The sequence below is a fragment of the Danio aesculapii genome, chromosome 19, assembly GCF_903798145.1.
Source record: "Danio aesculapii chromosome 19, fDanAes4.1, whole genome shotgun sequence".
NCBI lineage: Eukaryota > Metazoa > Chordata > Actinopteri > Cypriniformes > Danionidae > Danio > Danio aesculapii.
This window is the reverse complement of record NC_079453.1, coordinates 34,265,326-34,293,109: the sequence shown is the minus strand read 5'-3', so window position 1 is coordinate 34,293,109 and position 27,784 is coordinate 34,265,326. Positions and strand designations below refer to the sequence as shown.

General features: G+C 34.5%; 1 protein-coding gene across 6 annotated transcripts in view; it reads right to left on the bottom strand.

Annotated features, from left to right (window-relative positions):
* The window catches only part of spire1a (spire-type actin nucleation factor 1a), a 99,845-nt gene that overhangs the window by 30,380 nt on the left and 41,681 nt on the right, over positions 1-27,784 (bottom strand). For all 6 annotated transcript variants that reach the window (XM_056480353.1, XM_056480355.1, XM_056480357.1 and 3 more), the window contains exons 4-8: positions 21,888-22,013; positions 9,031-9,102; positions 8,768-8,932; positions 7,924-8,010; positions 6,854-6,983 (exon numbers count right to left, since the gene is read on the bottom strand). In XM_056480353.1, the coding sequence (XP_056336328.1) occupies positions 6,854-6,983; positions 7,924-8,010; positions 8,768-8,932; positions 9,031-9,102; positions 21,888-22,013 (580 nt within the window). The remainder of the gene's footprint in view (positions 1-6,853; positions 6,984-7,923; positions 8,011-8,767; positions 8,933-9,030; positions 9,103-21,887; positions 22,014-27,784) is intronic.

Genomic DNA, 27,784 nt, shown 5'->3' with positions numbered 1-27,784 from the left:
TTGAATAAGCTAAAGTGCATTAAAGTGAGAAACTGAAGTATGGATGTTTATAGCTTCTAGATGTGAATTTTGTCACCGTTTTGGAGTACACTAGATTAAAGATATCCTTAAAACTAGCATACTGGTTCTAACATCCAAAAAACTTTATTTCATGGGAACTTAAACCAAAAAGTCAAGACACTGCAGGTATACAGGATAAAAAATTATGATAAAGAAATGTCACCATACCACCCTCATTGATGGATTACATTAAAGGGTTAGTTCACACAAAAATTTAACTATGCTCATGATTTACTCACACTCAAGGCATCCTAGACTTTTTTCTTTTAATGAAATCCATAAAAACACTCTTAACTTTTTGAGCACAAAACCCCAGAGAGCAGTGCACGTCGGACAGTTTATCAAGGATGTACCGCTGGATTGCATCTCACTATAGTTGTTAAATGTGATATTTAATTCATTTTGCCTCTATCTAACGACTCTTCAGTCTTTTGAATCCATCAGGTAACGTGTCACAGCGTCAGTACACTGCTTCAATCTTTCTCTTTCACGCTTGTACTTAGTAATTTTAGAGAAAACCTCAGATACTGTCGGTTGGTTGCTGTTGGTTGTGCACCAACAAGTTTGTCGACGCCATTATAACAACACAGATCACTCTGCCTATACATGCTGGAGTCCAGCGGAAAAAGTGATTGACAGGTGGTAATTTGTGTGTATCTTTATTTATTTATGATTTGGTTATGGGTAAAACAAAGACCATGTGGGTCAGGTAGTTAAAACGGTAGGCTACAAATAATGAATTTGTTATGAAATAATTATTCATAAATAATTAATTCACCGCCAACTACGACGACTATGCCATCGTCCATCGCGATGTTTTACATTACACATCATACGATGCCAAATTGATCGCCCAACCCTATGCTACAGGAGATATTTAATCAATCCCTGGAGTTGTGTGAGGCACATGTTATTATGGATGGATGGATGGATGGATGGTTAGATGCACTTTGTTGGATGGTTGAAAAGAAACAGCCATCTGTTGCCATTTTAAAGCTTAAAAGATCATCTTAAAGTCATATACACTCCGAATGACCGACAGTGTTGAGTAAATTATGAGATAATTTTCATTTTTGGGTCAAATCTTTAAAAAACATTTTTTGCATTTTAAGTTTTCTAAAATGTTATGAAGATATGAAAATGGGGCTAAATTGAATACTTTAAGCAAAAACATTTTAACCTTGGACAAAGTCAGGTTCATGTCTTGTTGAAGTTTTCACTGGAAATGTTAGTGTAAAAGGTTTTACAGAGAGTATTGTGGGAATCTCTCTTTTTGTCACTCCATAATTCAGAAAATACTGTGGAAAGTCACAACAAATATTTCCATCATTTTGTTTAGTAGAATAAAATGTATAACATAATCAGGCAAAATAAGTGTGAACATAGTTCCTCAGTAAAAATCTCCAGAATACAAGTATAAATAAAACTGAAGTTTGGTGTATGGAAGTGCTGTTGAAGTGAAACTTTAGGAAAACAGTCTTTTAAAATATCCAATGTAATTGGATATTTTAACTGTTAATTATTGAGATTTTGTCTTTTCATAATGTGCTTTCTTAAAAATGTAATGTTTAATGCATTTATTTTGTTGGGTAACACTTTATTTTGATGGTCCATTTGAGCATTAGTAGACTGTCTGCTTAATATATGTTGACACTGCTCCTTCAACAGACATTTAACTGACTATAGGAAACTTTGCAAGTACATGTCAACTTACACTAACCCCAACCCTAACCTAACAGTCTACTTATAATCTAATGAGAATTAGTTGGCATGTAGATGCAATGAAGCTTGAATTCAACAAATGAACCATCAAAATAAAGTGTGACCTTCTGTCACACTTTATTAATTTGTTAACAAAGCTGATGACTGCCATAGTAGAAAAAAATATGGAATTCAATGGCAACCATCAACTTTGTGGTTACAAACATTCTTCAAAATATAATCTTTAGCATTGTTATCTTTAAACAGAAATTGATAAAGTGCGACAAAACAAATGGTTAAATGTGTATTTTGGATCTTAGCATTACATAAAAAAGCACACTATGAAAAAACTGAATCTCAATAAGTTTCAAACAGCATCTCACTCTATACTATATGTTCAAAGCTTGCAATCCTGAGCTAAGCAATCTCTACTTGATGACTGAAGGCACCGTCTTATCCTCTTCAGGGTTCAATGCTATAAACTTCAGCACCAGAAGAGGGTGACATGAAGGGTCTGGCACAAGCACACAAGCCAGCGGGGGTCTGTGAGTGAGCAGATACTGAGGTAAAGCCAAAGCCAAGTCTTTACCTGATGAGTCAAAACTGACAGACATGCTAAGAGGACGCATTACTGAGAGAGAGAGAGAACCAGAGGTCATGGGTGAAGAGAGGGAGGAGAAGACAAATAAAGCCATGGGTTAAAACAAGTTCAATGCATTCAATGTCAAATATAATGGATGCTCCAATTCTACAACTAAGCTTATTCTTTGAGAAACGAGAAAGAATAAGTGTCGTTTTAACTATTTCATTCCAGACCATTTTAGTATGCAGGTAAAATAGACAAAAGTACAACTCGCATAACATTACTGATGATTCATGAAGCTTTCTGACAACATATAATGTAAATGTACACATATTAAGAGTGTAATGATGCAAATATGTTGTATGTCTTTGTATCTATAACTGGATGCATGGAGGCTAATTTTAACTTCCATAATCGTAGATCTTCAATTTCACAGATCAGTATTGATCCCTGATCACAAGAAGCTTAAGGTGCGTCCCAAATCGCATACTTATGTACTATTCTATGCCATTTTGTAGTATAAGAATAAGTGCACTTTAAATACCCGGATGATGCACTTATTTAATGGTTAAAAAGAAGTGTGTAATGATGGTCACTTCACGCACTCAACAGCCACTGCTTTGCTGACGTAGCGGAAGAGGCGGAGCTTTCAGGCACTGATGTTGGATTACTTTTTTTTGGTATTGTGAAAGCAAAATTCTCCTACGATTGTGGTTATACAGCCTACCGATGGTGAATGCGGTTATATGTAGGCTGGTATTAATTTGTAGCTTGATCATTTAATTCACTAATTTGGCAACCGTCAAACGCCATCAGGGAAACGGCTTGAATTTCTACTTAGTAAAAAACTAGTGTTCCATTTGGGACAACACTACAAACATATATTATGCTGTTGAGTGTGTAAATGCATAAGTACATAGTGCATAAGTGTATAGTGTGGCATTTGGGCCGCAGCATTGGAGTTGTTAGGTCTCATGTGATCATTTAAAGGGGACCTATTATGCAAAAATCCTTTGTAGGGATTTAAACACAGTTGTGCGGCAAAAGTTTATGAATATAACCAACCTCTAATGGTAAAATTTTTTTAATTTTTCAATCACACTTCATAAAATCAGACTGCAGAAACACTTTGATTGACATTCTCCATTTGTTTGTGTAATTAGAAGTGGAAAGCCCCACCCATTAGTGACGATCTCTCCCTCATTATCATATGACGGTTTTGTCTTGTTTTTGAATCTGCCACAATGCTGAAACAGGCATTTGTAGCTTTGTCCTCTTCTGAAATAAGCACAATCTCATTTGACAGACCCCCTAGTTTTTCATGATTTTTTTTTTTTGAGATTTTTTTTGACAACTTTGCGATAAAAAAAATTATATATATATATATATATATATATATATATATATATATATATATATAGAGAGAGAGAGAGAGAGAGAGAGAGAGAGAGAGAGAGAGAGAGAGAGAGAGAGAGAGAGAGAGAGAGAGAGAGAGAGAGAGAGACAGAGAGAGAGAGAGAGAGAGAGAGAGAGAGATAGAGAGAGAGAGACAATGACACAAATCATAAAAATAAAGCTTCTTTATTTTAGTCTCTTGTCAAGACAAGATCGGTAGGGATTAATCCAAAGGAAGATTGTATAACTCTTATTTTTATCCACGATCTTACTTTCTCTCTGATTTCACTAGCCAGGGCATCTGACATCATGTCACACATAGGACATGCCTTCCTCTACCATAACACACCTAAAACATGGATTGCCGTTAAACTCTTCAATGGCAGGGAAGCGTTTTCTCTTGTTAAGTGCAGGGAAAGAGTTAAGCAAAGTCATTTATCGATTTAACGCTCATCATAATACCAGCCATACATGTAAAGCACAATGTGCTTCAATTCAGTCACGTCTAGCTGCCATCACCCCTTGAACCAATCTCATCTCCACCTGTCTATTCCATCGTTCTGTTTGCTCTAACTTTCTTTTGCAGTCTGAAACGCGTCAAAAACTCCCCCGCCCCCCATTCCATGTATTGTAATGATTGTGAGGGCGAAGGTGAGGTATCATTTTTCGAAAGACACTCAAATACAACACGTGCGCTGCGTAAGTCATACGCAGTCATAAGTCATGTAAAACAATTCATTGCAAACTGAAATAAATATAATTTGATTCTATGGTTTGGATGTTTTATGAGATTATTTACATTATCTTGTGATTATTTCGCGTTTACTAAGAATTTTGCAGGAACGCTAAATTTTGCGACTTTTTGTTGATTTTGCGTTAAATTCAGCGATCTTGGAATCGTGAAAAACTAGGGGGTCTGATTTTAATTTAAAGCGACAGCCACCCAAATGGCACAATTAGGATCAAAGCCTAAAAGGTGAAGTTTCAAAGAGTTATAAAACATTATTTGTGGGGTATTTTCAGTTGAAACGTCACATACATACTCTCGGGACATCAGAGACTTATTTTATATCTTGTAAAAAAGGGGCATAATAGGTCTCCTTTAATTAATGTTTCAACCACAGAAAGAAAACAATATGCCGTAGCATTGCATTTACTGGAACTTATGCATTTTAGATAAGATAATTACTAAATATTTGCACTGTATTAGCCTACACATTATATTTTACTTGACATGTTATTGATGTTTTAATTATTTTATGTTGTAAGTTTAAATAAACAATTAAAACAAGTCATGAAAGACATTTCCACAACCAATTAGAACATAGAAAGTAGACCATTTTAAGCTCTGTTAAGTGACTTCAATACTGAAGTACGTAGCAAAACATCATTTAAACTCATTGGAACTGTGAAATTTACTGGTTCTTTACAACATGTTTTCGGCATACAGTAGATATTTCTGATAATCTCCTTTAAGTTTTAAGGCTTTACAGACTGTAGACGGTGAACTTTGACTCTTTAGGCAGAAGAAGAAAACAACAGAGTCTTTTCACCAAACAAACTGCCAATACCGTATGTGTAAATCTAAAGTCTGCTGAAAATCTGGGATATTTATTCAATATGGATCAGTCCGATGCAACGAGTGCCAGATTTGTGCTTGTGTAACTGTACAATCATCCACGCAAGCAGCCTAGAGGGCTTTAGGTAAACTAAAATCCCTAAATTCTTAAACTGCTGAATCATACAGCAAAAATCCAGCATAAAACCAAAATCTCATCAAATACAATAATGGTCAAAAGTATTGGCACCGATTTGCAAATACGAGCAAGAGTGTTGTGAAAAAAAACTGCTTTGTTTATCCTTTTTTTACCTTTCATTAAAAAAAAACAACTTGGTTTTTATTGAAATTAAACAAATCATAGAATTTATTTCACTACGAAATAAATGCTTTTCTCCAATCAACAGAGGGAAAACATTGGGAAAACAAAGGGATTGTTTTATTTATTTATTGACCAAGATGATCCTCTCTATATCCATGTAAATATTAATTTAAGATACTGTACGGTACATAAATCTACTAACTTGAACAATGTGGATCAATACATTATTGAAAACATACGAAATCAGTCATAGGTGGGGAATATTTGACATTTGAGTATGTAAATAAAATGTACAGCGAATAATTAGAGACACAGGGCAGCAACAGAGACGCTGTTAGAGAACACAAATGACTGAGTGTTGCACAAGCAGCCATGCATGAGAATGACACACTGACATGAGCTCTACAGTCGCATACTCACCTCCTTCCACAACACCCATATACTTGACATTTAGGATTACTAACAATATTAAGCTGGGGTTTGAATCTTAAAAAATATTTGTGCACAGAACAAAAAATAATAATGTGTTTTAAATAATTCTACATTGTTTTATTAACTTTACTTGAATTTTTAAAGTAATTTAAAGTAAGTTTAGACTAAATAATATTGAAAAAAATACTACATCAAAACATTAGTTCTATAATTTTATTGTTTATAGTATTTTAAGCAGCAAAAACACTTAATTTGTTTTGTATATGTAGTTTAGCGCGTGTGTGTGTGTGTGTGTGCGTGTGTAGATAAATGCTGTGCACAAATTATGTGTGTAAATTGCTTATGCATCTGTGCTTTAATGACAGCAAGCTTGTGATAGTACTCATATACTTGATTTTTAGGTTAATCAACAAAATGTATATAGGTTGGACTCTAAATACAATGTTGTTTCTGTAAATACTGCATACAGAATATGGATAGAATGTTTATGGAAAAATATTTGTGCATATAATAAAAAAAAAATGTACAATACTTCTTTTTTTTTACATTGTTTCATTAAATTTGCTGTCATTTTTGTTTAAACTAAATAATATTATTGAAAATACTACCTGGAATAAAGAAAAGTTATTTGTATATATTTTTATTTAAAGTAGCAAAAATACTTACATAGTATATATATTTAGATATATATTTATTAATTAAAAATATATTAATATATATATTTTTTATTTGTAGATAAATGTTGTGCACAAATACTTAAGTGTCTGTTTTTATGACAGCAAGCTTAGGAAAACACACTCACCAAGTCGACTTCTGCGGATCATATCAGGAGACACTGGCCTGAGCTTTCTCTCCGATCGGATCTCTTCAAGGATACGCTCATGGAGACTCGGAGGCTGAGGAGGATGTGGCTTCAGTTTACGAGCAGAAACCTTAAAGCACACACACAAACACACACAATCAGTTGCAAGTTTGGGTATAATTTGTATTGCAGATTAATTTTAGCAGAATCTATCACCTTTGAGAGATTGTCAATATAAAAGTCAAAATGTATAACACAAAGATTTTCTGATTCTCAAAAGTCCAGTCTTACTTCCTGCAGGCATTTATTGATAAAATAAAATTAATATTATTGTTACTGTTCAAATCCCTGTGTTGTAAATTTCATTTAATTACATTTAGACATTTAGCAGACGCTTTTGTCCAAAGCGACTTACAATTGAGGAGGCATTCATCGATTCAACAGGAAAAGACAATAAACACAAGAAGTGCTAATTATACAAAGGAACTGTTAGAGCTCAGAGAATTAAGTGCTAGCATAATGAGGGGGTGTGGGGTTTATTTTATAAGAAAAAAAGAGAAAAGTGTTTCTATAGGTGGTCTGTCAAGCCCACTCACCTGTGTGAGGCATAATTCATAAATGCACCTATTTTGTGTGATTGAGTGATTTTAAGAGTGTCTGAAGTGTCAGCAAGACGAAAGAGTGTGGTTTGATGAAAAGGTGGTTTGTCAAGTCTACTCACCTGTGTGATGCACATTTAGAATTGCATAATGATATTGGATTTGATAGATGCATATGATAATGATATTATAATGATAAGAAAATTTGATGTTGGGTGTTAAGTGTTCGACACGGCATCGTAAGTAGTCAACCAATCACAAGAAAATGGGCAATATTCTGACCAATCAGAGCCGAGAGGGTTCTAGAAAAGGCGTGAAGGCGGGAAAGGAACTGCCTTCTTGAAATAACCATTACAGAAACAATATTTTTAAAAAAAGGCTGATGCTGTAATTATATTTTCACTGTATATAAAATACTAATAGTCGAAATACTGAATTAGAATTAGCATTTGTGTATATTCTGATGCTCACAGGATTTAATGGAGGTCTCGATCGAATGAACTCCAGAATGATCTCGTGAGCACTTTTCTTTAACCTTGGAGGAATGTCACCATTGACCTAGAGCAAAAACAAGACAGAGAAAAGGTTAAAGGTCAGGCAGGCTGTTAACAATGAGAAAACAACTCTGTCTGTGTCATTGAAAAGAATGCAAGCATGTGTCCTGTTTAAAGAATGCTTCATGTAATGAGCTGACTCTGACGTGGAAAATCTCTGAATGTTTTTAAACCTTATATGTCTATAACTAAATCATTTTTACATTTTACAGACCCTGCCTCATTTACTCAGCCTTTACATGTTCCAAACTTGTACTTCTTTCTTTAACACAAAAGTGTAAATGTTTTGAAGGTCATGAGTAACTAAACTGCTGTTGTTCCCCATTGACCTCCATTATATTTTTATTTTGCTATAGACGTCAATGGCAGCCATTAACTTTGTTGTTACAAACATTCTTCAAAATATAATCTATGCAAAATGAAACTAATAGTTTGGACCAACTTAAGAGTAAGTAAATGGTACACTTTCATTGTTGAGTGAACTATTCCTTTAAGTGTCATTCACACATTCAGTTCAACCCTATAAAAGAGCTTCAGTAAAATAGGCTGCTTGATTTCTGATAAGCAAAGCAAACATTGTTGTGGTTTATGATCTCTGTAACAAACTGCAATAAAAGTGAACTGAACTGTGCTGTTGGTCCAAAGGGAAATCATGACTCATGCTTGTTTGTTAAAAAGGAAAAATGTGAGAATTTGAGATCATGTGCTTTGAAATGTTGTCCCGGCGCGTCTAGTATTGATTAATGTATTTTTATGCTTACCATGACCTTGCGAAGTTTGTAGCGTTTGGATCGGATGTCATCCATGAGCATCTCATAAGGCGTGAGCTGGTACTCGATGGCTAGAGGATTATACTGACGCTCCTGCACCTTCTTCAGCTTCACGCCGTGCCTCAGGTCCCTCATTACCTGCACCCAAAACCGAGCCTGTGGAGAATATGCAAAAAATGTACTCAGTCTTGATCACACAGGATCTTAAGAGTGCACACACTGGGATTTGAATGAAATTGTGGGATTGCTCTAACCCAGTCAGCATTCTGCAGCTCATTCAGGTCTCTGACGGGCTCCTCTGTTTCTCCTTCCATCCTTCGCAAATTCTGAGAGAAAAAAAAATACAGAAAAAGAACTTAAATAAATAGGCCCAAAGCATCATGCAGATGCACAAAGATCATGCAGATCCTTAAACTCTTAAAAAATATAGTTCATTCCTACCAAACAAACCATGAAAAAAACAATAATAAAAAAATTAATATAGATCAGATATAAAGATTAATAATAATAATATTTTTGTGAACATTGTGTGTATTATTTCATTTCTTAAATATTCATACAAAACTCTTATATAATCTAAAAATAATTAGTTAAATTAAATACATTTCTTGAAATTTTTATCCAGTGTTAATTTTGTTGACGAAAAATTTGTGTCATAATTTTCGTGACAAACAAGTTTCTACTGACAAAAACTAGATGAAAACTAAATAAAAATGAAGTGATGATGACCACAACTGTAATTAAAATACACAGACATTTTCGTTAACTAATAAAAATGAGACGAGAATGTGATTCAGGGATGTATTTTGGTAGATATCCAATCAGAACCAATCTTGATGTGTGATGCATGACGCACACACACATTTGAAAAGTAACTGATTCACAGTAGACGCGGTATACGATTACATCATCATCCATAGGGGTGTCTGTCTGATTAAACCTTGTATAATGAGATGGCAACAGCTAAGAGAAAAAGAAGAGTCACGTTTGATGTCCAGACAATCAGACCATAAATAGTATGGGGAGGAAAAATCTGATAAAAACAACAAATCTAAAGTGACATCAGCATGCCAGGGAATCATCCCGAAATTCACGGTAAACTCAATCTTTTTTATTTACCCGAGTGTGTGCTTTTGCCTAACTGAAACGCTATAGCCTCTCGCTGACCTTTAGAGAATTGACTCTGTTAGATTATACATTTAAAAAATTTACATCGGTAACATGGCATTCATTAATTTAATGGCTTAAAACTGTTCAACAAATTGTTTAAAGAGACTAGTAGTTTACCATGTTAAAATAAAGGGTTTGCTAAATAATTGCACAATCCTGCATTTTCAGATGGCTATTTTTTCTCACATGTGGATTGATTGCCAACACATAAATTTACATATTACTTACAATATATATATAAACAATGCATATCTAATTTGTGGTCTTCAATGGAAAAGTTATATTCCATATTTTAATTAGACCGTTTTATTTAATTTTAAGTTAGACTATTGTGTATAAATAAATGTACACAATATTTTAATTAAATTACACTTAAATTAAACCAAATATCTTTAGTTAACTAAATCTAAAGTAGATTTAGTTGACTAAAACCTTATGAAATTTAGTCAACTAAAACTAAAATGATTCAGAAGACTAAAATATGACTAAAACTAAAATGGAATTTAAGTCAAAAGACTAAAACTAAATCAGAATTGGCTGTCAAAATTACAAGTGTTTATCTCATCAAAAACTAAGGAAATTAGAAAAACAAAGGAAATTATAATTCAAATCATGGATTTCCTAAATATACGATAATAAACTTTTTTTTTAAATCTTCTTTTTTGTAGGGACATAATTTTTTCACCAAAAAAATTTTGTATAAATAAAATACATTAAATTGTTGGTATAATACATGCATCGTGATACTACATTTTTAAAAAACATACACAAATGTCTACACACCATAAAGTGTTTTCAGCATTTCTTAGCGATTACAAATATACAGTATAATGCCCTAGCCTGTCCTCAGTCTGGGGTCAAATGAGGAACATTCAATGTCGCCATCATGGGTCTGATTTGTAAATCGATTCATTCTCATGTGACACCCATTACCAGTAAACCTGCCAATATTAAAGCACAATTGATACGCAGCTAATGCAGTCTTTAACTACTTTAACTAGTCTGCACTACAGCCACACCCACTAATCGACTGCCAAAAGGCCATTTCCAAACCGGGTGAAGCTGGGACAGCAGCAACAATGACAGACACTGTTTTTTAAAGTTAGTGGACAGCAACACTTACGCAACACACTCAGCCGAGAATATTCTCTCATCTTGTTGAGCTTTAGTGATTTTGAAATTCATGGCAAAATAAATGAGTTACTATCATCGGACAAATCAAAGTGTATATGTTTAAATTAGTAAAAAGAATTTTGGTTTGTTTGTTTAATTAGGATTTGTTTCGTTTTTTTGTTATAACTCTCAAATTATGTAAACCAGACTCTTGGTCAAAATGCGGAACAATAAACTATTAATAGCTATTGGTTAATAGATTGCTTGTTTAAAGAGCCCATATTATACATGAAATAGGGTCATATTTAGGTTGTAAGGGTCTCCAACAACAGTCTAATATGCATGCAAGGTCAAAAAACACTGTCATGGTCTTATAATCTGCATTTATTTTTACCTAATTATCCCACCGACTCCCATATGAATCGTTCAGCGATTCATTTGTTCCCAAACCCCTCCTCAGCGCGAAGCTAATCTGCGCTGATTGGACCGATGACAGCCTGCTGCGATTGGTCGACAGTGACAGGCTTCAGAGCGAGACAGAGTGAAATGCCCAGCTGGTAATCAACTATATAAACGTAGTCACAGTGCACACACGCTTCATAGTGTAAGGTTTTTTTCACACACACACACACACACGCACACACACGCACACACACGCACACACACACACACACACACACACACACACACACACACACACAACCCTCCTCAGAAGAACTGGGGAGATCGACGCAAGTCTCCTAGCTGTCACACACTCGACCTGCTCTTTCTTTCTCTCTCTCTCTCTCTCTCTCTCTCTCACACACACACACACACAACGCTCCTCAGAAGAACTAGGGAGAGCGACGCGAGTCTCCGGTCTCCTAGCCGTCGCTCACTCACTCGACCTGCTCTTTTTCTCTCACACACACACACACACACACACAAACACATCACGCTCCTCAGAAGAACTAGGGAGAGCGACGCGAGTCTCCGGTCTCCTAGCCGTCGCTCACTCACTCGACCTGCTCTTTTTCTCTCACACACACAAACACACACACACAAACACATCACGCTCCTCCTCAGAACTAGGGAGATCGACACGAGTCTCCTGTCTCCTAGCTTACGATCGCCCTAGCAACGACAAACGGAAGTGGAACGCGAGTTCACAAAAGCCTTTAACGTTAAATCCGTAAACAAAGCGGCACGCGTCGCGTTTTCAACATGGCTTACATGCGATAAGAGAATATAAAGAGCAACCGCGTGTACTGTACCAGGTTAACAAGTAACAAAACACAATAAATACATTAATTTGCAAGCTAGAGTAAACGAGGCAACAATTTTAATCGCACTTACTTACACTAGTGAATAAACCTCAACCACTGACTCTTCAGAGTTTCATCTTTGGGTAGAGACTGTCAATATTATCCATCTGAGCACAGCGTGACTTCATTCGACCGGCGGAGTCTGTGTGTTTGTGTCGTGTTTTTTTCTGTGTTAGTCTGCGGGGCCGCAGGTTTCAAATCTCCCGGGTTTGCGCGCATAACTACTGGCGAGGCTTGTGTTTCGTGGCTGCGTCATCGCGAAACACCTAATGACTCGTTATCAAGACGACTCGTTTGAAGCACTATGAGTCGACTCTTTTATAGATGAATCAATAGTTTTAAACACTGTACACTTACAGATTTAAGCCTTAGCTGGATATTTCACTTCACTTAGAGCTGTGTTACACACTACATGGAAGGGCGTTTTCAAAAACCCATAATATGGGCTCTTTAAGTTAAATTCTGCAAGCAAAGACACCTGTTGATTTATATATATATATATATATATATATATATATATATATATATATATATATATATATATATATATATATATATATATCTGTATGTAGTCTATAAGGTACAAAAATTCCCATTTAAGTTTTTCTTTTGTTGCATTTGATTAATTTGTGTCTGTGGATCTTACATTAGAATACATATTTAAAAAGCGGTTTTCTCAAAAGAGCCATTTTCTCCAGCAAAGACATAAAAAAACTATATTCTGTATTATATGTATAATCTATATTCTGATGGTTTTTACAGTGGGATATGTCTGCACATAATTTGCCTCATTTCAATGTGGTGATGTTATTGGCCATGAACATTTCCTGCTTGTTGTCAAACTATTTCATAACTGTAATAAGAGGCAATTCAATCATAACTTAACGTTAAAACGGTTATCATAACATCAATATGTTGACCTTTTTGAATTCTCGGAAGCTATTGAAATTAAAAATGTAAAACAGGAAATGCATTAGGACCATTGTTATTGTTTACATGCCTCAAAATGGTCTATTCAACAAAAATTGTGAAACGATTTTTTTTTTCTCCCTGGCTGTTCAAAGTATTGTGAAGTGATGGAAAAGGGGTTACCACAATCCCCTCTGCAAAAACAAGACAAAAAAAAAAAAACACTATTAAATTTTAATAAAAAAATGTTACAATTTTGAACCCGTTTAATGTTAAATTTTTTTTCGGGGTTTTCACCTTTAATTGATAGGACAGTAGAGAACATTGACAGGAAAGCGTGGGGAGCAGAGAGAGGGGAATGATCGGCACAGGACCACAAGGCGGAAATCGAACTCGTGTCGCCGTGAGCACCGGAGCGCATATATCGACGCACCAACCACCACACCACTGGCGCCAACTAAGGTTTGATTTTTATTACTTGTATGTTAAACAGCACACACACAGCTTGACAAAAGTCTTGTCGTCGATTCCAGTTGTAACAGCAACAAATAATAACTTGACTTCTAGGAAATTGGAAAGTGGATCATTTGGAAAAGTGGCAGAAGGTAGATTTTTCTGATGAATTATCTGTTAAATTGAATCCCAATCAAATACTGCAGAAGACCTATTGGAACTTGCATGGACCCAAGATTCTCTCAGAAATCAGTCAAGTTTGGTGAAGGTAAAATCATGGTTTGGGGTTACATTCAGTATGGGGGCATGCAGAAGATCTGCAGAGTGGATGGCAACATCAACACCCTGAAGTATCATTTGGGCTGCCTATTACATTACAAACCACAGGAGAGGGCAAATACTTCAGCAGGATAGCATCTCCTTCTCATACTTCAGCCTCCACATCAAAGTTCCTAAAAGCAAAGAATGTCAAGGTGCTCCAGGATTGACCAGCCCAGTCACTAAACATAAACAATATTGAGCATGTCTGGGCTAAGATGAAGGAGGAGGCATTGAAGATGAATCCAAGGATCTTCATGAACTCTTGGGGTCCTACAAGAACGCTTTCTTTGCTATCCCAGATGACTTTATTAATAAGTTATTTGAGTCATTGCAGAGATGTATAGATGCAGTCCTCCAAGCTCATGGGAGTCATACACAATATTCATTCCACTCCACTCCATGACCTTTTATTCTATACTGTACATTATTTCTGTTAAGCGACAAGACTTTTGGCTCAGCAAAGTCAGACTGTACTGTCCTAATTAAATAATTAAAAATCAAGGCACGATCATATTTTATTTTGGTGAAAAAAGCGTAATCTAAAGGACTTTGCCTTTCATATAAGCTTCTTCTGATACCAAATGATCAACTAGAAGTCAAGTTATTATTTGTTGTTCCTAAAACTTGGATAGGCGACAAGACTTTTGTCAGTTAGTGTATTTCATTACTAAATGCCTTATTTGCGTATTTAAGCATAACATTTTGGGAAACTTGCATTACAAAAAAAATGTTAGCAATTTTTAATGCAATAAGTCATCTATGGAAGTATGGATAAAACTATTAGTTCATATTAGCTAACCCTTTTGTTGGGTTTGCTGTCTCCTTCAGAAATGTGTGTGTGTCCATTCTGGGATTTCTCTAGCCCCTGATGTTGATTTAGCAAGAACGAACGAACGAAGGAACGAAGGAACGAACGCACGCACACAAGGCTAGTAACATCTGACCAGACAGATAGTCTGATCTCCTAAATAAATGTTAAACTGTGCTGCGTCACAAACCACAATCCGAAAACCTTTCCTTCATGCATCAGAAAGAAAAAAACTCATATTCAGAGACTTTCTGAATCACTGGAGCAAGACTATGTGTGTCAATGTGGCTCATATCAAAAGAGCCGTGCAGCTGATTCTTCCTTTTTTTCCACTCGTCCTTCACTCCTCCTTTCCTCTTAAACATTCACTCACTTATTCCAAAAGCTTTGGCAGCTGGTCTGCATCTTGCTGCCCGATCAGGCAATGCCTCTGCAGGCAGTGTTTGTGCACAAAGAGAGTTCATGCATTCAGAATACATAATGGTTTACTAATGTATAATTAAAAGTTGTATATGTAAAAGTGCATTTACATTCATGTACGCACTGACCACTAAACCATGTTTGAGCTTTTTCACTAAAATGCCTTAAAATTGCTACATATAAAGCAACAATCTTGCACAGTATTTACAGCAGAACATAGGCCTTATCCTGTTTAGTGAGGAACTATAGCAGGCAGGTTCATGCAAACTAATGCCTCAGAGAAAGAACACATTCATTGGGATAAGGCTTATATGACATGCTGTTCACATGCCATATGATTGCATGTTACAGTTTAAACAGCCACACTCTGTACTAAAGAGGGCTAAACATGCCTGTCTGACTATGCCAGTTATTCAGCAATCAATCCGCTAAGAAACGGCTTCATAGGAGCTTTAGCGACATTTTCAAGAGATTACACAGCAAACATAAGACCATTGTCAGTTGTCAAGAGCGCATATACTGTACAATAATATACACACAGTCGCAAACAAACTAATTAGCCCTGCTGTGAAATTTAGATCATTTTTCAAATATTTTCCAAATCGTGTGTATTAAAGCAAGGACATTTTTCCCAGTATTTCAGATAATGTTTTTTCCTTCTGGAGAAAGTCTTATTTCATTTAGTTTGGCTAAAATAAAAGGAGCTTTTATATTTTTAAATACAATTTTAAGGTGTATATTATTAGCCCCCTTAAGAAATGTATTTTTCCAAATGTCTACAGAACAAACCAGTGTTATCCAGTGACTTGCCAAATTAAGCTAACTTAATTAATGAAATACTCCTTTTAATTGCACTTTAATCTGAATACTAGAACCATCATGGCAAAGACAAAACGATTTAGTTATTAGAAATTAAAAACATTAAGTTTAAAAATGTGTTGAAAAAATCTTTCTGTTAAACATCACTTGGGAAAATGTTTTTTTTTTTTTTATTACAATTTCTAATCATTTTAACTTCAACTGTATACATGTATAAAGCGTCAATTTATATGTATGAACTGTATTTCATTTATATACACACACACATATTGTATAAATGTCTATAATTAATTTTAACTATGTCTCTGGTGCATTATGTAGCAGGATTTATAATGAAATGCCATCAAGTATAGGCAGGTGAAGACGTTTATAATTGATAACTATGAAGATGTCAGAGCAAATCTGTCAGAAACATTTCAGCATGACTTGATGAGAACATTCAGTCTCTGTGCAGTGACTTAAAACACAGCTAACAGCCTGTATGAAAGCTGTGCTATATGGAAATATGGTGGTTGGTTACATCTCACTCCTGCAGACAAAATCAAATGCTCATTATAAACTTAGTGATGATGATAAACCCTCATAAATCTCGCTGTATTTTCATTAATGCTCTGAAACGAATTTTGATAATAATATAAATGTGTTATGACTCTTGCTACTTGTTTAAACTACTTATTTAAAATGAATTCTTTAGTTTTTTGAGGGGGGCAACTTAATTGTTTTATGCTCAATTCACTTAAATTTGTACTGAAAAAATGATTAAGTTAACTCAACTGATTTGTGTTGGGATGACATGAAGTAATTGTGTTGAACCCAGCATTATTTACAGCAGGGGTGGCCATATCAGTGACTGACAATTCATAGGAGGGCCGCTTTAACATTTAAGCACAACAAAAAAATGGAAACCTGATGTAACTGATGCACTCAGACATTCTTCCCCAGAGTATATGCAGTCAAAGCTCCTTCTTTTTGTTTCTTATTGTACATATTGAATGGGGTAGTTTAAATAGCATATGAAAATACTATAATTTAATAATAGGCATAATAATAATAATAATAATAATAATAATAATAATAATAATAATAATAATAATAATAATAATAACAACAATAATGTCCCAATCAATTGTTGCTTAACCAAAAGTTTAACAGATAGCGCAAGAACAGCAGAAAACATATTGGTAACTTTAGTTATTTTACTGGCAATTGTTTTTCTCAATATCTTTCTCTTTTTTTGTAAATCTACAACAAAGGAGGGGGAAGTATGCATATATTCACATTTACTTTAACATGTCATATTCAGCCAGCAGTCAAATTTTACTAATGCACATTTTTTATACAAATCTTAATCAGCATATTAGGAAAATCTATAAATAAGACCACTTGAATTGAATATTAGCAAAACGAGCATGTTAACACCACCAGCATAACGTATAAGCCATGAAGATATGTTTGTACAACACAAAACAGGTGGTATAAAACAAATTAGAAACAAATGACCCTTGAACATTTTCAAAAATAGAGCTTTGGTAAAAGTAGACCACTTAAAGACATTTATTTCAACATTTAGATCAGCCCCAGAAATAATCTGCACGTGCGTTTCTTTCGACCGCACGCTGAGAGAAACCGAGAGTAATCTGAATATATAGCGCAGTACTTTAAATGGAGGGGGGGTCAAAACCACAAGTAGCTATTTGAAACTGCACAACAATGATAGTGATTCAAAAATATATATTTTGGGGTTCCAAATCTCTTTATATTTTCGACGTCAGCTGCAAGCCGGGGGGAGGAGGAAGGCGAGCAGCAAATAACCTGCTCGCTGGCAGTCTGAAACCCCTGATTTACAGTGTAGAGAAAACTAAGGAAAAAAAAAAAACTTTAAATCTGTATATAAAAAAAAATAAATAAATACTTCAGCAATTATATTTCTCCCCATTTGTTTTATAGGGAATTATAGAGCATTTTTATTATATTCTGAACACAAATAACATATTTAGTGTGGATAATGCAAATCTTAGTGTTGCAGACAGACATAGTCCTCTAGGAAAACATATTCTCACAGGATTTACAGTATTAAAGCCTGATGAAACAAGCATATTGGCAAAGTGTTTGGTAATATTGTTGGTTTCAATCCACCTCCACAGTCCACAGCCTATTTATGAGTCACTTTAGCTGTCAACCCACTCACTATTCAAGCCCATAAACACAAACAGCCTCATGAGGATTTAAGTTTAAATGGCTGTGTTTGATTTACATCCTGTGAGACGAACATCTTTGTTTAAACACCTAATGTAAAAATGATTACACGGTTTTGGCTGACAAAAATAATGCATTTTACCATAACAAATATTAAATACTTTTTCAGAGTAAAAATAAATAATAAACAAAACAAAATTCAATTTTATGGTTCTAAATCAGTGTTTCTCAACCATGTTCCAGAAGGACCACCAGCTCTGCACGTTTTCCAGTGGTCATGCATCCAGTGGTCCAATTCCAGTGGCCGAGATTCATCTGACATTGTGAAAGCGAGCTTCGTTTTCACATATAAATTGACCACCAGTTGATCTGTACTCCATTGAACTCATTATTATTATTAAAAAGCTAAAGTCAGGATTCATACGCATTTTTACTACTAAAATTCCAAGACTTTTACAGGACTTTCAAGTTAATTTTCATGACCTAATGTTTTGTGTAATGTCTATGTAAAGGTGGTAAATAATAAGAAAAACAATGTACATTCAAATTGATTACAGCATATCATAAAACACGCAACAATCTATTTATTTAAATTTATTTTTATATATCGATGTAAAATTTATTTAGATAATGATTACACAGCATGAGCATGTTTAAGACAATCAACCTACACTTACTGGCCATTTTATTAGGTACACCTTACTAGCAGGTCAATTTTAGGATTTTCATTTTAGTGAGGCTCAGCTCCTTATGAAGTAAAAAAATACCTTATTACCTTATGAAAATAATAAATAAAAAGTATTTTTTTAATACTAGACAGCACTTGATGTTTCTATCTCTGTCAGGGACTCAGTGACAGTTAAAGCGAGTACATTCTCTAAGTTGTTCTGTCACTGTGTTGAATCCTTTCTGTGCAAGACTGTATGGTCTAGTTAATGGCACACGAACTGTAAAGTGTTTAATATTGGTAGTTCATTTTCAAATAAAAATAGCGAAATGTTTGTTAAGAGTTACATTTTTCGCTGGAGGAAACAGCTGCTGAAGAGGTGAACGTCGAGAAAACCTGTCTGCTCCTCCATGACATTGGGATACAGGTGATACAAGGTTATCTATATCAAAGAACTGCAAATAAGCAGATATCATAACAATGTATAATTAAACACACACCTCGTTCTCTCACTGTCGATGGCTGTGGTTTGCTGATCAAATGAAAAACAAAAGACGAGGAGGAGCTGAATTCTGCCAACGTCTTCATGTCAAATTTAAAGGGGACTGAGACGATAATTAAGTGTACAGTTTATGAGCTAATCGCAAAAGTTTTAGGGGGGCTGAGTAGAAATACAGGGGGGCTACAGCCCCCCTAAAATAGGCCAAGCAACGCCCATGCTTACTAGTACTGGGTTTACACTTTTGCATTCAGAACTGCCTTAATCCTTCGTGACACAGATTCAACAAGGTACTGGAAATATTCCTCAGAGATTTTGCTCCATTTTGACATGATAGCATCACACAGTTGCTGCAGATTTGTCGGCTGCACATCCATGATGCAAATCTCCCGTTCCACCACATCCCAATGGTGCTCTATTGGATTGAGCTCTGGTGACTGTGGAGGCCATTTGAGTACAGTGAACTCTTTGTCATGTTTAAGAAACCAGTCTGAGATTCACGCTTTTTGACATGGTGCGTTGCCCTGCTGGAAGTAGCCATCAGAAGATTGGTACACTGTGGTCATAAAGGGATGGACATGGTCAGCAACAATACTCAGGTAGGCTGTGGCATTGACATGATGCTCAATTGACACCAATGGGCCCAACGTGTGCCAAGAAAATATCCCCCACATCATTACACCACCAGCAGCAGCCTGAACTGTTGATACAAGGCAGGATGGATCCATACATTCATGTTGTTGATGCCAAATTCTGACCCTACCATCTGAATGTAGCAGCAGAAATCGAGACTCATCAGATCAGGCAACATTTTTCCAATCTTCTATTCTTCAATTTTGGTGAGCGTGTGCGAATTGTAGCCTCAGTATTCTGTTCTTAGCTGACAAGAGTGACACCCGGTGTGGTCTTCTGCTGCTGTAGCCCATACGCCTCAAGGTTCAACGTGTTGTGTGTTCAGAGGTGCTCTTCTGCATACCTTGGTGGTAACGAGTGGTTATTTGAGTTACTGTTGCCTTTCTATCAGCTGGAACCAGTCTGGCCATTCTCCTCTGACCTCTGGCATCAACAAGGCATTTGTGCCCACAGAACTGCTGCTCGCTGGATATTTTCTCTTTTTCGGACCATTCTCTGTAAACCCTAGAGTTGGCTGTGCGTGAAAATCCCACTAGATCAGCAGTTACTGAAATACTCAAACCAGCCCGTCTGGCACCAACAACGATGCCACATTTAAAGTCACTTAAATTGCCTTTCTTCCCCATTCTGATGCTCGGTTTGAACTGCAACAGATCCTCTTGAACATGTCTACATGCCTAAATGCATTGAGTTGCTGCCATGTGATTGCCTGATTAGAAATTTGCGTTAACCAGCAGTTAGACAGGTGTACCTAATAAAGTGGCCAGTGAGCATGTATTCAAGTTATTTGATATTTGTTAAACTAATTGTCATGACTTTTTCAAAGCTTTGTGGGTTTTTCTGTTTTTCCTAAAAATTTTCCAGGCCTGGAAAATGCCATGTCAAAATTCCATGACTTTTCCTGGTTTCCATGACTGTATGAACCCATAGATTGACAGTATTGGGTAGATTTTACTGAGTAGTAAACCTCAATGTCAGATAGTGGCCATTTTTAGGAATGTTTTCATCTTTGATTATGGTGTGCATTTATCATTACATTGTATCAACAACCTTCTACAATGTCACAAAGCTCATTTCCATCAAGGGTTGCGTTAATTTTTGGCCAAGATCTTCCACCTCCTCCATTCTCTGATGATGAGATGTTCACGGTCTACTCATCTGCATGTCTTAAGACTTTTAGCGGGTTTCAGGTCAACTGACGGTCAGCTCAACGTGTGAAAACGAAGCCTTCTTTGAGCCTGTTGATTCTTGGCATGGCCATTATGCAATATGGTCATGGGATACGTCTTCTGACATGGAGAAGAAATAAAAAAAGCTACACACTGCATTAGCTAAAGGGTTAGTTCATCCCAAAAAATTCCTCACCATTTACTCACTATTGGTTCCAAATGTTTATGACTTGCTTTTTTCTGCTGATCACAAAACAAGATATTAAGAAGAATCTTGAAAGAAAGCAGCCATTGACTTCCATAAGAGGAACAAATATACTACGGAAGTCAATAGCTTCTGCTTTCTAACATTCGTCAGTATATTTTCCTTTGTGTTCAACAGAAAAAAGAAACTCAAATAGGTCTGAAACAATTGGTTTTGGAACAGAACAAAATCTCTTTAAGGTGTTGCTAAACTCATAACAAGCCAGAAAACAAATCAATCACTGAAACGAAGATCTAATCATACAATCTTAATTGTCTGCTCATCTAAATCCATACAGTGACTTTTTTTTTAGCTAGGCAGTGCATTTTCAGAGCCACACATGAATAACCACGTGAGCATGACTGTTTTTTGGTAAGGCTCATTACCTCTTTGGCACTCTTGATCTTCTCCAGGAAAGTGCGGAGCTCCTTAGTCTCAGCGAACAGGGCTCGACACACGGCCTGGTAGTGGTTTGGAGCATCAGATGGACTGGGAAGGTGAGACGTGCAGAGCTGGAGAGGAGAAAACCATGAGACGAATGATGTTACAGCACTAGAGAGGAAATTCTCAAAACAGTTCAGTTTTTTAATCTAAAAGTTTTACTTGATGTGCAACTTCAAGTTTTTAGTAACACTAGTTTAGATCACAATTCATACTACTGGCTTATTACAGGCCTATTATTAAGATATCAACTGTTCGTCAGTAGTTATGAAGTACACTGTTAATTCTAGCTGACTTAATTTTTTTGGGCTTCGGAGCCAGTGCCCTGTGTGCTCGCTGAAATTGAAGGTTCCTTTCAATACAGAGTTCTCTTCGAATAAATTCATCAATAAACTGGCCCACAGATTCTTTTTCTACATCTTCTGGGACCCCAAATATATGCAAGATGTTTCTTCTGGACCGCAACTCGAGGTCCCTCACGACCTCTCCCTCATTTTTCTGTGTTCTTGTTAGTACTCTCTTTAAATTCATCTAGTTAGCGTTTCATCTGTGTCATGAGCTCCTTTTTGGAGCTGCCGAACTCTCCTTTTTAGTTCACTATGGAATTCCTGTATCTGTCTACTTATCTGTCTCTTAAATTTGTGCATACAGAGTCTGCAGTTCTCTGATAGTCATCTTGCACTCCTTCTTCCATGTTGCATGTCTCCGTCTGATTTGGGCTTTGAGCTTGCTTTTCAGGGTTTCTTTTAACTTTATTTTGTCCCTCTGCTAATCTCTCATCACTAGTACATTTCTAGTTGATATAATTCCAGTTTAGCAGAGTTATGAAGTTGACTTTGGGGAGCTCACCGCTTAGCCTGCCATGTCTCTTCGTGCCCCGACAGGAAGTCGACTTAATTTTTTTAGTTGAATCAACTTATATTAAATCAAACTGACTAAAAATATTAAGTTAAACTTTGGACAACTTAAAAAATGTTGTTGAAACCTGATTAACTTACTAAAATGCATAAAGATATCTGTTGTCTTGACCTTTTGTCATTAAACTTTTTACAGTGTATAATCTTATTCTGCATCCCTAATCCTACCCAATCCTAAACCCAAATTCTACCTTACTATTAATAAACAGCTAATTAGAGGTTTATTAAGCTAGTAGTGTTAATTAACCGTTTGTTAATGCCATGAATTGTGACCTAAACTAAAAGTGTTGTAGGGTTTTTGTTTTATTTAGTACTTAAATTTTATAAGTATTTCAAGCACAGTATTTTGTGAGCATTTCATGTCTCTGTACTTCAAAAAAAATTGTGTAGTTTAAACTGACATGGCTTTCAGCATGGCTTTACTTATTGTTATTTGAGTAATCAAGACAGAAGACTCCACCGTCTTCTAGAAAGTGGGCGTCAGCAGCAGCTTATTTCCATTAAAAGAGACGCGCACAAAAAATGAGCATTTACAGTATGGTATAATAAATAAATGATCTGTGGGAAACTTCACTGACACAAGAGACACCTGAGATTTATTTTACATCATAATAGGGCATATTAAAAATCCTTTTTTCAACCCTTTAATTAATTATTGGCATTTCATCAACTCACAAACCCCCAAATGTTGCTAAATCCCAGTTTAGAAAACAGAGAATACGGCTATAATTAAGTGTTCCTGATAATTTCTTGTTCGGTAAACTGCATCAGTGCATAATTTTTATGGCATGTTATGTTTATCTATATTTATCGATACTATTTAGATTGTATTTAAAGTGTTATTTTCTGTCTGACCTAAGATGTAACTAATAAAGCAAAAAAATAAAATAAAGAAAAGAAAAAAAAACTGAATGAGACATCTAGAGACATTAAAATGTAGGGAAAGTTTATAAGTCTCTATAAGCTGAAATTGAGCGATGCATTTTAAGAATGTTGTTCCTGCAAAAAGACACAGAATACAAATGCAGAAAATGTCGATAATATGGTTGATAAATATTCAACATTTTTCAAATTTATATCATTTCTGAATAAACAAGCTATGTTTATTTATTAAGGATATATAGACATACAACAATTAATTAATAACCTGTGGACCAGTTCATGTCTGCTACTCTTCTAATAAAACTTTCTTTAATTAGACAGTTTTCCAAAATTTATGCTGTTGTTTGTTTGTTTGTTTGTTTGTTTGTTTGTTTATTAGTTTGTTTGTTTGTTTGTTTGACTAGTTAGAAAGAATTTTCTATCCATCACATTCTACTTACCACCATCCTAAAATCTAAAAGCTATCTGAATGGTTGTTTTTATGATCTGTTTTAATATAATTTGTTTTTATTCTATTCTATGATCTCCAAATGTTTTATTTTAAGGATATTTTGGATCATTTATATGAATCTTATCTATTAATTTCAATATAATGTTTATTATATATATATATATATATATATATATATATATATATATATATATATATATATATATATATATATATATATATATAATGTTTATATATATATATCATTTAGATCCATATTTTATTAATTTGATTATTATTTAAAATATTGTTTTACTTAAACTTAAACATTCCACTGCACTGCCTCGTTTACAAGCAAATTGTTTACAGTACGGCTTCAAATCTTTTGTAATTGTTGTGTTTGTCAAGATGTCTCTTTCCTAAAATAGTTCATTGCGTTCCAGAGGACAGTAGTGTATTTTAAGGTCAACGTAGACTCCTTCAACCTCAGTCTGATAAGGAAATCTTTGGATCTCTAAGAAAATCATCGACAAAATCTGTCTGATCAGTTAATCCTTCCGTTTTATACACATTATGTTTTTGTACATAGCTAAGAGCCAAACCCAAAGTTTGCATGCCTGGCAGGTCAATAACACGAGCCCGTTTAAAACTCAGTCTCAGGTATAATTGTTTGAGCATGACATGTATTTTAAACACACAATTACGCTGAGCAACCAGCTTAATGACATTTTTCTCCACACCTTCCCTAAGCTCTGCCCTCTTCAGGAATGTTTGACAGCAGATTCAGTCCATGTGACGTGTTTTGCTGAGAAATCATGCTAGACGAGATTACAGACTGGTGAAAGTGAAGGCAACTTGCTAGACCTGACAGGAGGGAGATAAAGAGAGAATATAGCGGCTAGTGTTAGCCCAATACTGGAATTTGTTCCTACCATATAAGATTCCACAAAAAAATGTAAATAAATTAAGCATTACTACAAATGACAATATTTACAGTCAAGCCGGAAGTTATTTATACACTCACAAATGACTTTTGCTGCTTATATAAACTACTTATTTAAAATTAGTTAAAACAACATAATTCTTTTGGGATTTTTAATTTTCAATCCACTTACATTTATAAAAACAAGTTAACTTAATCGATTAGTGTTAGGACAACATGAAGGAGTTGTGTGGATCTCAGCATTTTTTACAGTGTACAGCTTAAATTCTGACTTAAAACTTTTATTCAACCATCAAGTTTGTTTTTGACCACAAATGACACATCTTCTCCCAAAAATACTAAAACAATGTACAAAATTATTCATACCCGTCTTAATAATCAATATCAAGCCTTTATTGGCTTTTAGAGCAATCAAAGGCTTCCTATAATTGCCGACCAGTAATTTACCATTGCATGTCTCCTATGGTATTTTTAGCGATGCGCTCCAACTCTTTAAGGTTGAAGGATCTCCATGCTATCACTCAGATCTTTAGCTCCCTCCACAGATTCTCAATTGGATTCAAGTTAGGACTCAGGTTGGGCCACTAAAAAAATTTAAAAATTTTGTCTGCTAACCCTTTCTTTACCACTTTTGCTGCGTGGTTTGGGTCAAATTTGAATTGTATTTCTAAATTTCTTAATTTGCTATTTTAAAACCTTAAGAATGGCTTGATTTAAAGGATTTTTACTACTGTTTTCTAATGTCCTCGTTTTTTTATACTAATGTTAGCTTAGCATTAAAAAAAACAAAGTAAAGGAGTAACAAAAAAAGTAAAAAATAAATAAATAAAAAACATCAAAATAAAGAGTGACTATGAAAGTTAATGAAAATACAGTTGTTCATTGTTAGTTTATTCATGCTAACTTATGGTGCACTGACTCATGCCAACAAGCACATCACTTGATTTTAATAATGCATTAGTAAATGTTTAACTATGATTCATAAATGCTGTACAAGTATTGTTTATTCTTTACTCATGTTAGTAAATGCATTACCTAACATTAACTATATGTGTTGAGACTATCAGCCTAACGTATATAAATGAAAACATTACTGAAGTAAACAGTCAGTAATAAACAAACAAGCAAATTGCAGAATAATAAAAATCCCTATTATTTAATTATGAAGAAATCCAAAATCTAAATAGATTGTGAATGAAAAATTGAAAATGTTTTAGATGATATTACTCAAGGAAAAGTTGTTGTTTTTTACTTTCCCCATTCAAAACGAATAGACGAAGGTCGTGAAAGAGGTGGCACATTATCTTCAGTTCTCATTTACTTTATCCTCAAATCAATTTCTTTCTAAATGGAGAATGTAAAAGGTTTTTTGGCGGGTGGAGTATAAATACACCCAGCCAGATTGAAGAAATTGAATGTCATGGTTCGTTTTGGCTTTGACCTCAGAAACAGAAAGGGAAGGCATCGGACAGATACTGTGTTATCCAACCTGTCCTGAAAGACCCTTGAGAATAATCTAGAATGTCCTGTTACCCAAACTGACCACTACTTGATGCATGTGGTCTGCTTGTTTGTCATTTTTAACAAATTCCTTGGGTTATGTGGTGGCAAATGATTAGGATGCTAATTCATGCTAATGCTAGTACCTGTGGCACTCACAGTGTGGTCATATTGCTTCTTTCAACTGCTACCATAGCTAAAAGCGTCTCCTTTTATTTATTTATGACCATGACAGTAATTAAAAGTGCCTCTAGTGTCTGGAGGTCTTTATGGAGCTTGAGAGTAATGCATTACTAAAGTGGGCCTAAGGGAGAAGTTAAAATAAATACCAGCAGAGAGAATAACATTTACCCAAGACACATGCAGACACACTATTTATGCAAATTAATTGTGTATTCATTACACACTATTATTTACAATTATTGCTGGTATTAAAACTATTTTAAATTATTTTTACAATGTTGACCGGTTAAAATGTTAATTTAAAAATTCACATTTGTAATATGTATTGCATAATATACATTATGTAATGAACGATTTAATAAACAAATAAATAAAATTAGATTTTAAAAACAGCAGCATAAATTATTCCATTATTTATAAGTGTATTTTACTATGCATTTTATTATGTATTATTATTGTTATTATTGTTGTTGTTGTTGACTTTGATTATCTAAAACGATAGCAGCATTTCTATTTTGTATACAATAAATTTCATTAAATAAATAATAAAGTTTAGAGTTAAAATGTCAACATTAATTTAATAAATTATTTGCTTAAATTACTAATTTTGCTGATCTTTGTTACTACTTTTATTATTAAATTGTGACTAATGAACACTTTATTCATGTTTTATTTATTTTTTTACGTTTTTATTTATTTATTTATTTAATTAATTATATTATATTTAATTTAATTTTTGTAATTTTATTTGATTTGATTAGATTTTATTTTTATGCTTTTATTTAGTTTTATGTTTTTATTTATTTTATTTCATATTTTATTTTATTGTTTTTTTAATGATATTTTGTTTTTTTTATATTTATTTATTTATTTATTTGTTTGTTTGTTTGTTTGTTTGTTTTTTATTTTATTTTATTTGTATTTTTATTTTATTTCATTTTATTTCATTTTATTTCATTTTATTCATTTATTTTATTTTCGGCTTAG